The sequence below is a fragment of the Berghia stephanieae genome, chromosome 7, assembly GCF_034508935.2.
Source record: "Berghia stephanieae isolate SIO BIC M18660-M18661 chromosome 7, UCSD_Bste_1.3, whole genome shotgun sequence".
Classification (NCBI taxonomy): Eukaryota; Metazoa; Mollusca; class Gastropoda; order Nudibranchia; family Aeolidiidae; genus Berghia; species Berghia stephanieae.
Genome location: NC_088366.1, coordinates 65,212,119 through 65,227,118, shown reverse-complemented (window position 1 = coordinate 65,227,118; position 15,000 = coordinate 65,212,119). Strand labels below are relative to the sequence as shown.

Below are 15,000 nucleotides of genomic sequence, written 5' to 3'. Positions count from 1 at the left end.
TGTTGTATCTTCGATGTCACTGGGGGGAGGTCACCGTCGAGCTCTTCATTTGACATGTGCCCTTTCCAGCTTACGCTGAAGACCATCCGCAGCATACGAGTGTAGCAGACGTCCAGTTGCTTCTCAGTGGCTTTTGGTAGAGTCCATGTCGCTGCTCCATATAGAAGCACAGACTCTACCGTTGTCAAGAACAGTCTCTTCTTTAGTTCCTTCTGTAGATTTGGGCTCCAGATTTTCCTGCGTTTGTGACAGGCACTCCAAGCCAATGCATTCCTGACAGAATAGTAGTATGACACTCGCCTTCGGATTGGAAGGTCCAGGGATTGAGTTCCTATCTGACTGGAGATGTCTCCAAGCCATATGAAGATGATGCTGACAACCATTTGGGGAAGGGAGCATGAACAGTTTTTTAAAAGAAAAAAGAACAGCAGTTAGGACCTAATGTTGATCTGTGGTCTAGTGGTAATGACACTCACATTCAGACCGAAAGAACGGGGTTTTGAGTCCCCAACAGACTTGAGATGTCTGCGAGCTAAGTGAAGATGATTCTGTTAACATTCTTGGAAGGAGAACATGAAAATGGAAGACATTTGAGACTGAATGCGGCTACACGAATATACGTTGTGCGGCTATGTGGTCTAGTGGTATGACACTAGCCTTCGGACTTACACTTTTTTTCTGACAGAGACAACGCTGTCAACGGCAGGTACTTATTTTACACCTGAGTACATGAGATTAGGGCAGTAAAGATCCTTTTCCAAGGCAACTATGCGCCGCCCAGATCAGACGAATCTCGCGTTTGTCAGAAAAAAGTATAATATCGCCTAACAGGCGTCATGTTTCGTCCTACATGTTACGTATCGCTCTTGGCCAGGGACCCCTTGTAAAGCGCTTTGAGCACATTTAGTGATATTGCTCTATATAAAAGCTCAATATAACCACCTTGAAAAGGAGAACATGAAAAATGACAAAGACATGTGAGACTGAGTGCGGCTATGATGTGGTCTGGTGTATTAAACTCGCCTTCGGACTGAAAAGTCCTGGGTTCGAATCCCGTCCGCTCTGGGTGGTGCATAGTTGAGGCCTTGGAAAAGGATCTTTACTTACATAATATCATCGTACTCAGTTGTAAAATGAGTACCTAGCCGTTAACAGCTTCGTGCTAGTCGGAAAAAAATTGTAATATCGCCGAACAGGCATCATGCCTCGTTCTACATGTCCCGTGTTTGCTGTTGATCAGGGACACTTTGTAAAGTGCTTTGAGCACGTTTCATGGATATTGCGAAGTTTAAACGCCTTTATCAGCAAAACACGGACTGAATGCATACATTGTGTAAATGATCTTCTGGTTTTTTATAAAGAAGTGCTAGTCGTAATTAAAAGACGTTTAAATGAGCTTTGATAGAGAGCAATATCTACTAAACGTGCTCAAAGCGCTTTTATTTTTGTTTGTTTGTTGCTTTAGGTCTCTTCCAACACAATTGAGGTTATATGAGAGACCGCTGAAACAAAAAAAACAAGCAATCTAACAAAAATACTACAAATGTAAATCAAAATTATAACCTAAAGATATCATAAGCTAAATTATAAATAACCAAGAACAAACAGGCAGAAGATTTACAGAAAAAAAATATCCCCTGTCAAAAATACAATCACAAACCAAAGAAGCAGGATAGGCTAGTAAAGAGAAGAAGAAACGACATCACTATCGGATCGTACACCCATGCGGACATCATAGGTATATGATTCAAGGGTGATGCTCCCATCCAACCACCCGCAAAGCGCTTTAAAAGGGGTCCCTGGCCAACAGCAACACTTAACATGTAGGACGTGACATGACGCCTGTTAGGCGATATTACAATTTTTTTCGGACAGAGACAACGTTATTAACGGTCAGGTACTCATTTTACACCTCTGTACGGTGAGAGAATGTGAGTAAAGAATCTGTTCCAAGGACTCAACTATGCGCCGAGCCAGGCTCGAACTTAGTACCTTCTGATCCGAAAGCGAGTGCCATACCACAAGACCAAATAGCCGCAGTATTGATCATTCATCATCGCTTTCTAACGCCCCGTGATCCTAAAAATCTGCATATACACTCTTATATCAAATTATTAGGCCACCTTATGGTTCAATATGTAACATATTAATTGTTTATGCACTATTTGGACGACCGGCTACACTCTTCCAAGGAGTTTTGTACCGGAGATATCGACAGAGCCAATAACAACTTATAGTGTTAGGTTTACCGTAAAGATCACAGAGGTGAGAGGGGTATTCCGCTTGACATTGACGTATGAAAGGACTTCCGGTAAGTTTCCATCCCTCCCAGCGGCGAATATCATTCTGTTGGAAAGATGACGGGAATCTTTTAAAAATAAGTTACTCCCTCCCCCTACCCCGTCTCTAATCTCTAGCGACCTTTATATATATATATATATATATATATATATATATATATATATATATATATATATATATATATATATATATATATATACATACATATATATATATAAAGTATATATATATATACCCGAAAAGAGAGAGAGAGAGAGAGAGAGAGAGAGAGAGAGAGAGAGAGAGAGAGAGATAGATGGATAGATATAGTGAGAGAGAGAGAGAGAGAGACACACACACACACACACACACACACACACACACAGAGTGAGAGATCAAACCTCGGAAGTAGCATATTCGCCAATAATAATAATAATAATAATAATAATAATAATAATAATAATAATAATAATAATAATAATAATAATGATAATAATAATAATATAATAATAATAATAATAATAATAATAATAATAATAATAATAATAATAATAATAATAATAATAAAATAATATATTAATAATAATCATATAATAATATAATAATAATAATAATGATAATAATAATAATGATAATGATAATAATAATAATAATAATAATAATAATAATAATAATAATAATAATAATAATAATAATAATAATATTATTATTATATATATAATAATAATAATAATAATAATAATAATAATAATAATAATAATAATAATAATAATAATAATAATAATAATATCCGAGACAAGCGCTTCCTATTATGTGCATGCGCTGTGTGTGTTGTGTGTGTATATATATGTGTGTGTGTGTGTGTGTGTGTGTTGGGGGGGGGGGGGGGGGTTATAGTTGTTTTGTAGGAATGTGTAATGGATTGCTAATAAATATTTTTGTTCTGTGCGGGCATGTATAAAACATTTCTTTTTTTTCTGTTTAGTGTTGCATATTGTGGGTTTTAACAAATAAGCACACACTCATACACATATTTACCCAAACATGCGCACCAAAATATACATCCAGAACAACAAACAGTTTTCAACAGTCACAGAATAAACTTTGACCAATTCATTTCGTCCAGAGGATCCTAGCGGAGAAACAATGTTGTAGGCACACATTCGCAAGGGGTGAGAGCATTAAAATTATTCTCTCTATCTGTCTATCTATCTATCTATCTATCTATCTATCTATCTATCTATCTATCTATCTATCTATCTATCTATCTATCTGTCTGTCTATCTATATGTCTATCTATCTATCTATCTATCTATCTATCTATCTATCTATCTATCTATCTATCCCCTCTCATGTAAACCCCAACACACAAGTGAAGAACGTAAAACAAGAAAACGACACATAACTTGGTTCAACCCACCTTTCGACAAAACGTCAGCACAAACATAGGACAGCAGTTCCTGAAATTAATTGATACACACTTTCCAAAAAAAACACAAGCTACATAAAATGATCAACAGGAATACCATAAAAATAAGCTACTCGTGTATGCGCAACATAGAACAAAATAATTTCAAGCCACAACAAAAAAATATTAATAAACCACCGACAAGAGCAAAACCCACCCACCAGAAAATGCAACTGCAGAAATAAAGAACATTGCCCGCTAAACAAACAATGCTTAGAATCAAGTTTAATTTACCAAGCCACAGTCACAGAAACTAAAACAAACAAACAAGAAAAATATGTAGGACTAACAGAAAATAATTTCAAAACAAGATACAACCTCCACACCTCAACATTTAGAAACACTAACAAAAAAACATCCACAAAACTCAGCGAACATATTTGGAAATTAAAAGACAACAAACTAGACCACAACATTTCATGGAAAATTTTATCTAAAGCAACAGGATACACACCAACATCAAAACAATGTAGCTTATGCCTGGAAGAGAAATATACTATAATCAAACACCCTCATGAAGCCACACTCAACACGAAAAGTGAGATGTACGGAACGTGTCCACATCGAAGGAAGTTCTTGTTAATCAACTTTAAACCGGAACCACTTCAAGAAACAACAACAGTCAACAAAACAACTCAGTCCTGACGATGGCAAATTAAGCCTGAAACATTAATGTAGACTGTCTCAAACATTGTGGTAAATATATTTTTTTTAAAAATAATATCTATCTATCTATCTATCTATCTATCTATCTATCTATCTATCTATCTATCTATCTATCTATCTATCTATCTATCTATCTTTCTGTCTATCTGTCTATCTATCTATCTATCTATCTATCTATCTATCTATCTAGTATATTATCAGAGTAGATCAGTGCAGTATCTTGTGTTACCTTCCTGTGGAAAAACCCGAACCATTCATTGATCCAAGGACTGAAATCATCACCGTCAAAGGCATGATGACTGAGGCTGACTGAAGAACACGGTCACCCCACAGCTGGTTTGGAGATGGACACGAATCGATGGTTGATGGTCATACATGGAATATATATATATATATATATATATATATATATATATATATATATATATAATATATATATATATATATATATAAATATATATATATATAAGGTCACTCACGTTATTTTAGACGATACAATTGTTTCTATGTCCTCCGTTTCGTCAGTCGGCAATTATCCGTAGTCTGAACGACGACTGACGAAATGGAGGACATAGAAATAGAAACATTTGTATCGGCAAGAAAACAACAACAAAAAAAACTGTGAAGGACCTTATTTATTTGTATATGCTCTTACCAACATTATCGAGCACTCTCGACCTACAATTACTCACCAACACTCATACATATATATATTATTCCGTTATGTTCCGTTCTGGGTCAGTAGTCTCAGTCAACCGCTTGCCAGATTTCCACTCTTGTCTCTTTTTGTAGCCAAGTTTTGGATGATTAGTAGTGACCTATTGCCTGGTGGGCCGTTCTGTCAGTTCAATCACAGGAGGCGGTTCAGTCATTCATGCTGGATCCTTAACCTCTGAAGGCTTCGTTAATAAATAGGTAATAGAAGTAGTGGCATATATATATATATATATATATATATATATATATATATATATATATATATATATATATATATATATATATATATATGAGTGTTGGTGGGTACTTGTAGGTACGAAAGTGCTCGATAATGGTGGTTAGAGCTAATATATAATGTAAATTTTCACTCACATTTTTTGCCGAGACGACTCGTTTCTGTGTTTTTCCTTTAGTTCACACTTCATCAGTCGGCATAATCCATTCTGTCATGTCCGTAGAAAACTCCAGACTAAAGTTGTTTCTCTGTGTAGTGGTGATTAGTTTTGATGTGTATTGTGATGTGCTCTCATGTTTATATTATGAGTGTGTGTGTGTGTGTGTGTGTTTGTATGTGTGTGTGTGCGTGTAGGTGTGTTGTGTGTACATGTGTGTGTGATATTGTAGTGAATGTGGTTGGGGGGGGGGGGGGTATATGGGTGGGAGGGGGGTAAATGGGTGGGGGGGGAAGGATGGGGGGGGGGAGGGGGGGGGGGGTTATTTGGCCTTTTGCGTTTTGAGCTTGAATTTGTTAGAGTGTCTGCACATTGTCATCAGTTCAGATCTTTTGTTTAAGGTGCTATTGTTTCGGTGGTTGTGTAGTCCCCCCCCTCTTCCCCCCCCCCTCCCGACCCCATTATCCCCCTCCTCCCCCTCTTCCCCCCCCCCCCCCCCGCCGCAACCACATTCCACTACAATATCACACACACATGTACACACAACACACCTACACGCACACACACACATACAACACACACACACACACACACACACACTCATAATATAAACATGAGAGCACATCACAATACACATCAAAACTAATCACCACTACACAGCGAAACAACTTTAGTTTGGAGTTTTCTACGGACATGACAAAATGGATTATGCCGACTGAAGAAGTGGGAAAAACACAGAAACGAGTCGTCTCGGCAAAAAATGTGAGTGAAAATTTACATTATATATTAGCTCTAACCACCATTATCGAGCACTTTCGTACCTACAAGTACCCACCAACACTCATAAATATATATATATATATATATATATATATATATATATATATATATATATATATATATATATATTATATATATATATATGCCACTATAAATGCCTATATATATATATATATATAATATATATATATATATATATATATATATATAACACACACACACACATATATATATATATATATATATATATTTATAATAGAATTACTGTTAACTTCTACAGATCTGTTTCATGCCACTAGGGCAATCAACGTGAAGTGTAATCGTTATTGTTGTTTACTATTATTTATGATTGTTGTTTCGTACTTCCTGTGATGTTTTGGTCTAGAGATTATCACGACGGTTTGTAGTTTCAAAGAAGGTGTTTATTTCTGTGTCTGCATCCTGATGTGACTTCAGTTCTTTACTTTATTGCCGTTCATTTACCGTTCAATATGCATGTAGTCTGGGTTTTCATTTGCATTTTTTTCTGAAGCTTGTCGTTACGTTGTTCTGGTTGAGATTGAAATAGACTTCGTTTGTTTTGAGATGATATGAGATTTTGTATGTTTGACATGCAGGAGTATTCTATTTTGATGGCATTTTTGTTCATTATGGGGTACAAAACATGATCTTGTCGGAAACAATTTTGTAGAAGGGTGAATCTTTCTTTTTTTGCCGGTAGAGGTTGTCACGTTTTTATTGTAGGGAGGGTTGAACCATATTATGCTCCTTCCTCTCACTCACTCACTCAATCCCATGACCGGATGGTCGTCGGGGGGACTTGCGTGAAGCAGAAGTTACAGTCTTCTTCCATGCCTGCCTGTTGCTAGCCCTATGTATCAGCTCCGGAACCGACATCTCTGTCCATTCTTTTATATTGTCCAGCCACATCTTCCTTTGGCGCCCTCTTCTGCGCCGGCCTTCGACTGTGCCCTGTAGGACTGTCCTGCTCAGGCTATCGCGTCGAGTATGGTGTCCAAACCAGGACAGTTTTCTGCGCTTCACAGTCAATAGAAGAGTTCTTGTGGGCCTGCCCAAGCTTCTATTTCTTCCAGGACGTCTTCGTTTGTGTGATGCTTCTTCTATTGTATCTTATTGAGTGAATAGGTCTATTTTCTCATTCTTTTTCATATTTCAGTGTATCTTTGTAACCACGTTTTTAAGGGCGTCTGCTGTGTAACACAATTTTCCATTTGAGGTTAAATAAAAAGTGTTTAATATGTTCATTGTTCATTTTCTTTTTCTTTTAGTTTACTCATAAAATATCCCACTAAAGGACCAGAGAGATTGGTTGATTTAAAGAAAAGTTAACTTTATCCATTATTTACGGAAGACAAAAGATAAAGGACAGATTATTTGGGACAGATAAGAGTTGTTGACTTTAAGCAGATGTTGACTTTATGGGTGTTGACATTATGCGGATTCCATTGTATATAAATGGGCTCTATTGAAGAAAAAAAATATTATCCTTGAGTTTTTATATAGCCCAATATCCACTAAACGTGTTCAAAGAGAGGGGGCGGGTCATTAGCCAAAGAAACACATAACATGTAGGAAAAATAAAGAACTGAATCAAGTGTGTATGAAAGGTGCCAGACCAAGCAAGGAAGAAACATGGAAGAAAAAAACCATCCCAAAAAATCAGTCGACCTCGACTGGGGATCGAACCTCAGACCTTCATTACGTGTAATGGTAGCACGTCTGACTGGTTATCAAACGGTCTGAGGTTCGATCCCCAGTCCAGGTCGACTGATTTTTTGGGATTTTGTTTTCTACTTTCCTTTCTTGCTTTGTCTGGCACCTTTCATACACACTTGCTCAGATCTTTATCTTAAACTGGTGCCGGTTCCTTAATAATCTTCAACAGTCGTGACGTCACTTCCTTCCTAATGACGCATGGTAACTTAGTAACACTGGCTCTAAACTATCGGAACAATGGCGGACGCCCGTATGAAATATTTCTCCGGCAAGCATAAAAGCGTATCCAGAGGGAAAAAAAAACACATAAATTTTATCATGTTTTGACTTTTACACATTCTGATCACAAGGCATATGAAAAGTTCTAGCCAGCATGAAGAATAAAAAGTAATGATTTTCTTTGTTTAGAACCAAGATGGCCGCCGTTGTCGGGCGGCGTGACATCAGACTATTGAATCCAATTTCTTTACCATGTAGGAAGAGGCATAGTACCAGAGGGTTACTAGCATCAAATAATCAAGAATGCTAAAATTATAGCTACAACTACCTCATGATAAAACCAGGGCCGAAACTACAACCATTTTAAAAAAAAATAAGAAACGTGTTACAACGATATGCTCTTTGTTTCGAACCCAAGTAGTCGGTACCGAGTTCCCCTCCTCATTGCGCAGCTTGGCCTTTATTTAACAAAACACCTCGATCTAGCTCACTTTGTGGCGCTGAGCTGCTGCTTACTCCTGGGGCAGTCCAGTTTTCCCTTGGAATAGACTTAACACAAAAGTTTCCCTTTGGGGTTATGTGCGGCGATGTGGTCTAGTGGTATGACACTCGCTTCTGGAGCGGAAGGTCCTGGGTTCGAGCCTCGCTCGGCGCATTGTTGAGTCCTTGGAGAAGGCTATTTATTGACATTCTCTCATCGTACTCTGGTGTAAAATGAGTACCTGGCCGTTAACACGTTGTCTCTGTCCGAAAAAAATGTAATATCGCCTAACAGGTGTCATGTCCCATCTTACATGTCAAATGTTGCTATTGGCCAGGGGCCCCTTGTATAGTGCTTTGAACACTTTTAGTGGATATTGAGCTATATAAAAGCTCATTTTTTTATTTTAAAAATATGGGATTAATATGTTTATTTTCTTTAATTTTGTTTTCCTCTATCTTATATATATATATATATATATATATATATATATATATATATATATATATATATATATATATATATATATATATATATATATATGTATTAATACCGGATAGGGAGACTTTTGGTACCCCTATTAGTTCATTTTACAGTACTTTACCAATAGGGAGACCAAAATCCGGTCCCCCTATTGATTTGACCTCTAGCACATTCACTTTTCTATTTTTAGTTTAAAGTTGTCAACCCAACCGTCAAGGATATATAATTGTAAATCATAGTATTGAAGTTATTTGTTAAACACCACAGTAAGAAGAGTTATGCCTAAATTTTCACGTTGGTCAATAAGGTGACCGCCTGAAAAAAGTACAATAGGGGTACCAGTGTTTTCATCGATATATTTCAATAGTGAGGCAATATATCTTTCCGAAATTTTCTCTAAAATTCTAGAGCATTATATGGATTTTTATAGTAATGAAAACCTAATATAAAATTGTGTGAAAGTTGATGAACTGAGGAATGAACAAGATATACGAATTATAATCTATTTTTAGAAACAGATTTATCGAATCTTGGTCCGGATTCTTATCTTGGTGACAAGAGACAAGCAAACATAGTAACTCTTTTTTTCGTGAAACGTATGTTTAGTCAATTTCGCGCATAAAGAGGCACTCGGCACTCACTCACTCCGCAAGTCAGTAGTAGGTGGTTATCAGTTATCAGCTTTAATTCTTAGTCAAACGCTTCATCAAACCCATTATTGAGTAGCATGTTGATGCCTGATGCCAGTTGAAGCCATCTCGACGTCGTGAAATGGAGCATCTTCTGTCATAGCAGTAGAATCGTCAGATGCCGCATTTAAATCCTCCATTCCAGGCGTTGCTGTTGCCATATCGATCTTCGAAATGATTTGGTCTAGACGTCAAGTTGACCCGTTCTATGTCTGAAGAGATTTTAAAGTGCAATACCTAACATTATATCTTGATCTACAAAAGAGTCTTTTTAAATGAACCGCTGTGTTTCTATATTTTTCAAGAACCAATGATTATCTGATAACAACTGACTTGCGGAGAGAGTGGCCGACGGACGTCCTCTCTATAGCCGCAAGTATTTTTTCGTCACTTGCTGAGTTCCAAACTAGACGTCTATGGCATCGTGGGGTAAATTGATGCTGGAGGCATCATTGAAGAGACACCGAGATAATTTAAATGGTAAGTTATTGGCCATTCTTATTACATCACTGTTGATTTAAGATTTTCAATAGGGTAGACATCACAATCACACACACACCGATTGATGATTGTCACTTGTCAGTCAGTCATTTGGAAGTGGAGTCAGATAATTCGGGAACTTCTGTAGACTGTAGATTCACACTAGTGAGTAAGATCTGTCGTTTACTACTACTACTACTACTACTACCACTACTACTTTTAGTTTTAGCTTTATCCAACTCAACACTTCTCGTGTTTATTTTATTTTGGCAAAACTAGAATGGATTTTTGAAAAGAATATAAAATAATTTAAACTTAAACCTGTCTTTGCATCTTGCTTTATGCATACAGTATGCCATATCACAGCCATCACAAAATCATAGTTTAATGTTGAGAATATGCTATTTCTTTTGTAACTTCAGATCAGAGAGATTTGAGCTTTAAAAATCCTGAAAAATGTCTTGCTGTCAATCCAGACAACCCTTTTGATGTGATCTATGATGTTAATGGTAAGAATGTAATTTGATGAGGAAATGAATAACATTTAGGTACACATAGTTTGCTTTTTTTTTTTTTTTTTTTTGAGTCATGATGTGTAATACTATTACAGTCCACTCCGGATAATTGCAACTCGTTTAATCGCAACTTTCGGTTAATCACAATATTTCCTAAGCAATGGAAATAATTCTATATAAAAGTCACTGGTTAATTGCAACAAACTTCGGTTTTTTAAAAAGTGGTAAATTCAAGAAATCAAACAGTATATCATGATTAAATTTCATCATGGATGAAATCGTGACAGGTTGAAGAATCGAGAGTGAGCAGGATTTAATGCTACAGTAGTGTGTCACCACTCTGTTAGAGTCGAAAGAGGGCGGGGCTCTGCAGTATGGGTTTGTGACGTCATCGGTGGCCATTAAATAGAAGAGGGGTGGGGCTGGTCATAATCTTGACAACAGGTTATAAATGACAGTTATAAAGAGAGACTGAGCGATATCCTTTGTTTTAGGATTAACAACTGTGCATTGTGACCAACGAGTTTGGTGAGAGCTTATTGTCTCTCATTAAGGCTAATCTCTTTAACTCTGACAAATGTTGAATTGTTGAGAAAAAAAGATTGAAACTTCTTCCAATCTGAATAAGATATCGGCTTGCTTCATAGCTGCTTTTGGTTGACAAATCTACACGGGGCTGCCATATGGTTTTTGTTTCAATCAAATTGCTCTGTATGTGGTGGACTAAGAATATTATTTACTGGTTTGAGTTGACAATAAATGTGTAAAATGTTGAAATAGTGGACAGGAAACTGAATTTCGGTTAATCCCAACATTTTCGATGATCCCAAGGTATTGCGATTATCCTAAGTGGACTGTACCTGAATCTTGAACGAAAAACTATCATATGGATATGATTATAGACAGATTGGTTTCTGGAATTATATTTCCGTCCTCCCTTGCCAACTCTGACGTTCTTGAAATTTAAAAGAAAATAGCCAGAAGGTTTCGGACTTAATTTTCTTTTTTTTTCCAAAGGACAATAGTCATAAGGTAAATAATTTTTAAAAAATCCTTTTACAGCACAAGATGGCATGATTTTTTGTTTAAGAGTTTAGAGAAAAACTTGCACATGATAGTCTTCAGCTTTTTTTTTGTTGTTTTTATTTTCTATATAGACTCCAACTCAGAGCCTGAAAGTGATGCAGAACAAAGTTCCATATCACATGATTCATTTGTGGTAAGTATGTACATTAAAATAAAATCATAACATTTGTATAGCGTTTATCCACAGTTGGCACCATGCTCAAAATGCTTCACATCAACATATTTTGTGGTGGACAAAACACATTTGCCACAAAAGATGAGACCTGCAGTCTGTTAGGCGCAATACAATATTTCAGGACAAGGACAACACTGTTTTACACCAGTGAGATCTCCTAGTTTTTTGTTGTTAAAAATTTTTCTTTGCAGTGGACTTCGCCAACAATAACACTATTTTAAACCTTCCTCGTTATATTTTGAAGTGATATTCATTGATGAGCCATTCACATTTGAAGTCGTTTGTTTTTTTATTTGACAAAATGTGAAAATGATGCGTTTCCAGGAAAAATTAAAATAGCTTCTGTTGGGATTATACTTTTGATCTCGCATTTTGTCCAAATTCTCTTGCATCGTAATGTTTATCAACTTTTTTTGTTAACTATATTGCAGTTGCAAGGTTAGGAAGTTCATATTGTTGCAATGACAACCGTTTATATGTCCAGAATCGTAGTGATATAAAAAATTGTTTTGTAGTTGTTGGTCCTGGTGTAGGATTTAAAGAGTTGGTTAAAAACGGTTTACTGAAACCCTGGTTGGTGTATCTATATTTATCCAAGCACAGTTGAACATATTAAATACTTAGACAATATGTCTGCCTTTCTCAACTCTTTTTTATTATACTTGCATTATTAACCAGCTAATTGTTTAGTTGGATTATTAAACAATGGCTCTTCATGTTTATTGTCAACATGAATAAATTGATTGATCTGTCATCTTTTCCACAAAATATACAGGGTCCCGATTTTTTTGCTGACTCCGAGTCTGATTCCTCTACGTACTCTGTGAGGTACCCAATGCTGAGTACATCATTGTCTTTGGAACCTAGTGCTCATTCCCCAACTCAGTCAGAGCCTCATCCACAACTATCACAGACTGAACCTCGTTGCCAGTCTGGGACCCAGGTTCAACCCGAATGCTATACACTTGCAAACCAACGTGTTACGTGCAATGGTGAGTCATTTTTTTGTCATTCTTCTCCTTTGATATTTGTGGGATCAATTTTAATTTACCCATTCCTTTTAAAAGAAAACTTCCACCCCCTCCATGGTGCTGCATTTGTGTTATTGCATTTTTTTTTCTGTTTTGGCAGTGCTGCGTCGCAAAATACGCTACCATTTACATAACAAGCACAAATCCAAATTTGATAGGGTGGACATCTTAGAATCTGAAACCCCAATGTGTGAGTGATATCAGTGAAACCAGCCATAAAAATGTTCATGTTTATTTTATTGGGGTTTTTTTTTGTCTGTAATAGACTTAAATTGCTTGTATTGTAAGTGTTAAAATGGTTTTTTTGTTACAACCCATCTATATATTAAAACTGTTTCTTTGTATTTCTATGATGCTTAAGGCTTTTTTTCACAGACCAGCTGGAAACTTAACGAGAATCAGAGTAGATAACATTTTTATTAATCTTGCAACCTAAACAGTATATGATGATTGGGAGCATTTAAAGAAAAGCACATTTTCTTTTTAATTTGTCGGTACTAAAATTATACTTTGATAATGCCTGCTGTGCTACAAACCCTTTTGACTTCCAGGTTCAATATTTTTCTTTATTCTAAAATTCTTGGGTTTCCTTTCAATGACAACTGAGATCATTAAAATTCAGCTCACAACATGATGTGTGTAGATTTGATGAAAACATATGTTCGAGTTGAGAAGCAGTGTTCACGAACTTGCTGATCGTTTTTACTAGCATTTATTTTCCTAACTTACCTGTATCAATTAACAAAGGCAAGACTCAAATATTTTCTATCTGAACAGTGTGTTTGTTATTGAAATATTTCCGGCATATACATGTCATATTTCATTCCCACAAAATATAAATCAGGATTAAGTTGTCTGGGCATCAGCATCGTTCAGGCAGTTGGGGGAAGTCTTTAAGGAATTAATGAAGCCGATGCTCAACCGGTCTGGAGGACGTTTGATTGATGTCGGCTGTTTGTTCTGCCAGCCGGTGATGTTTTCTCACTCCCTCAATGACAAAGAAAGTCATTGTTATGACTATGAACTATAGTCTATTATTACTTTTGTTACTATATTAATTGTTACTTATAGCCGCTACTGTTATTATTATTATTATTATTATTATTATTATTATTATTATTATTATTATTATTATTATTATTATTATGATATTGCCTTCATTGCATTCTATTACTATTATTGATATAATTAATTTCTGATTGTTGTAAATAATTTATGTGAATTGAATTTTGTCGATTGGCCAAGGGCCTACAATAAACTTAAATGAAATGTTAGTCTTTGGATAGGACTTGGGTCTATTCTTGATTGCTTTTCCGCCTGGGTCGAGTGAAGCATTTGGAGTAAATTTTGTTGCTCAACGTAAAAAACATGACGCTTACCATTCCGCTGATACTGATACCTCCAAGGGGTGGTTGGGGAAAAACCTAAAATTCTTTTGACATTCTGTCTGATTTTTCGCTGAAACAACAAAGGACAATCTATGTATTCAGATGAGACTTCAATGTGTTACTATTCCGATTTATGTTCATATTTTGATTATAATGAAGAGGGAACCCTGAACCCAGTGAAGTGGGTGGATTGATCTATTTATTTCTATTTCAAAACAAAAATATGGCGTCTTTTCACTGGATTTGTTATGTGGCAGAGGTCTCCACAAATCTAACATACCTCTTCCAAAGGAATAGATGGTAGAAAAGTATATAACAAGAAGGAATTATGACAGTTACTTGTCCAGGCCTTAAATATTTGGAATGCTATTCCTCTCTATCGCTGTCATGTAGCTGATGTGCATATGATCTGT

The 15,000-nt window shown here is 36.1% G+C and overlaps 1 protein-coding gene across 1 annotated transcript in view; it reads right to left on the bottom strand.

Annotated features, from left to right (window-relative positions):
- The window catches only part of LOC144977658 (b(0,+)-type amino acid transporter 1-like), a gene marked incomplete in the record, with an annotated part of 47,147 nt that overhangs the window by 5,016 nt on the left and 27,131 nt on the right, over positions 1-15,000 (bottom strand). The window contains 2 exon segments of the mRNA XM_078923094.1: positions 2,250-2,346; positions 4,644-4,747. Coding sequence (XP_078779220.1) covers positions 2,250-2,346; positions 4,644-4,747 — 201 coding nt within the window.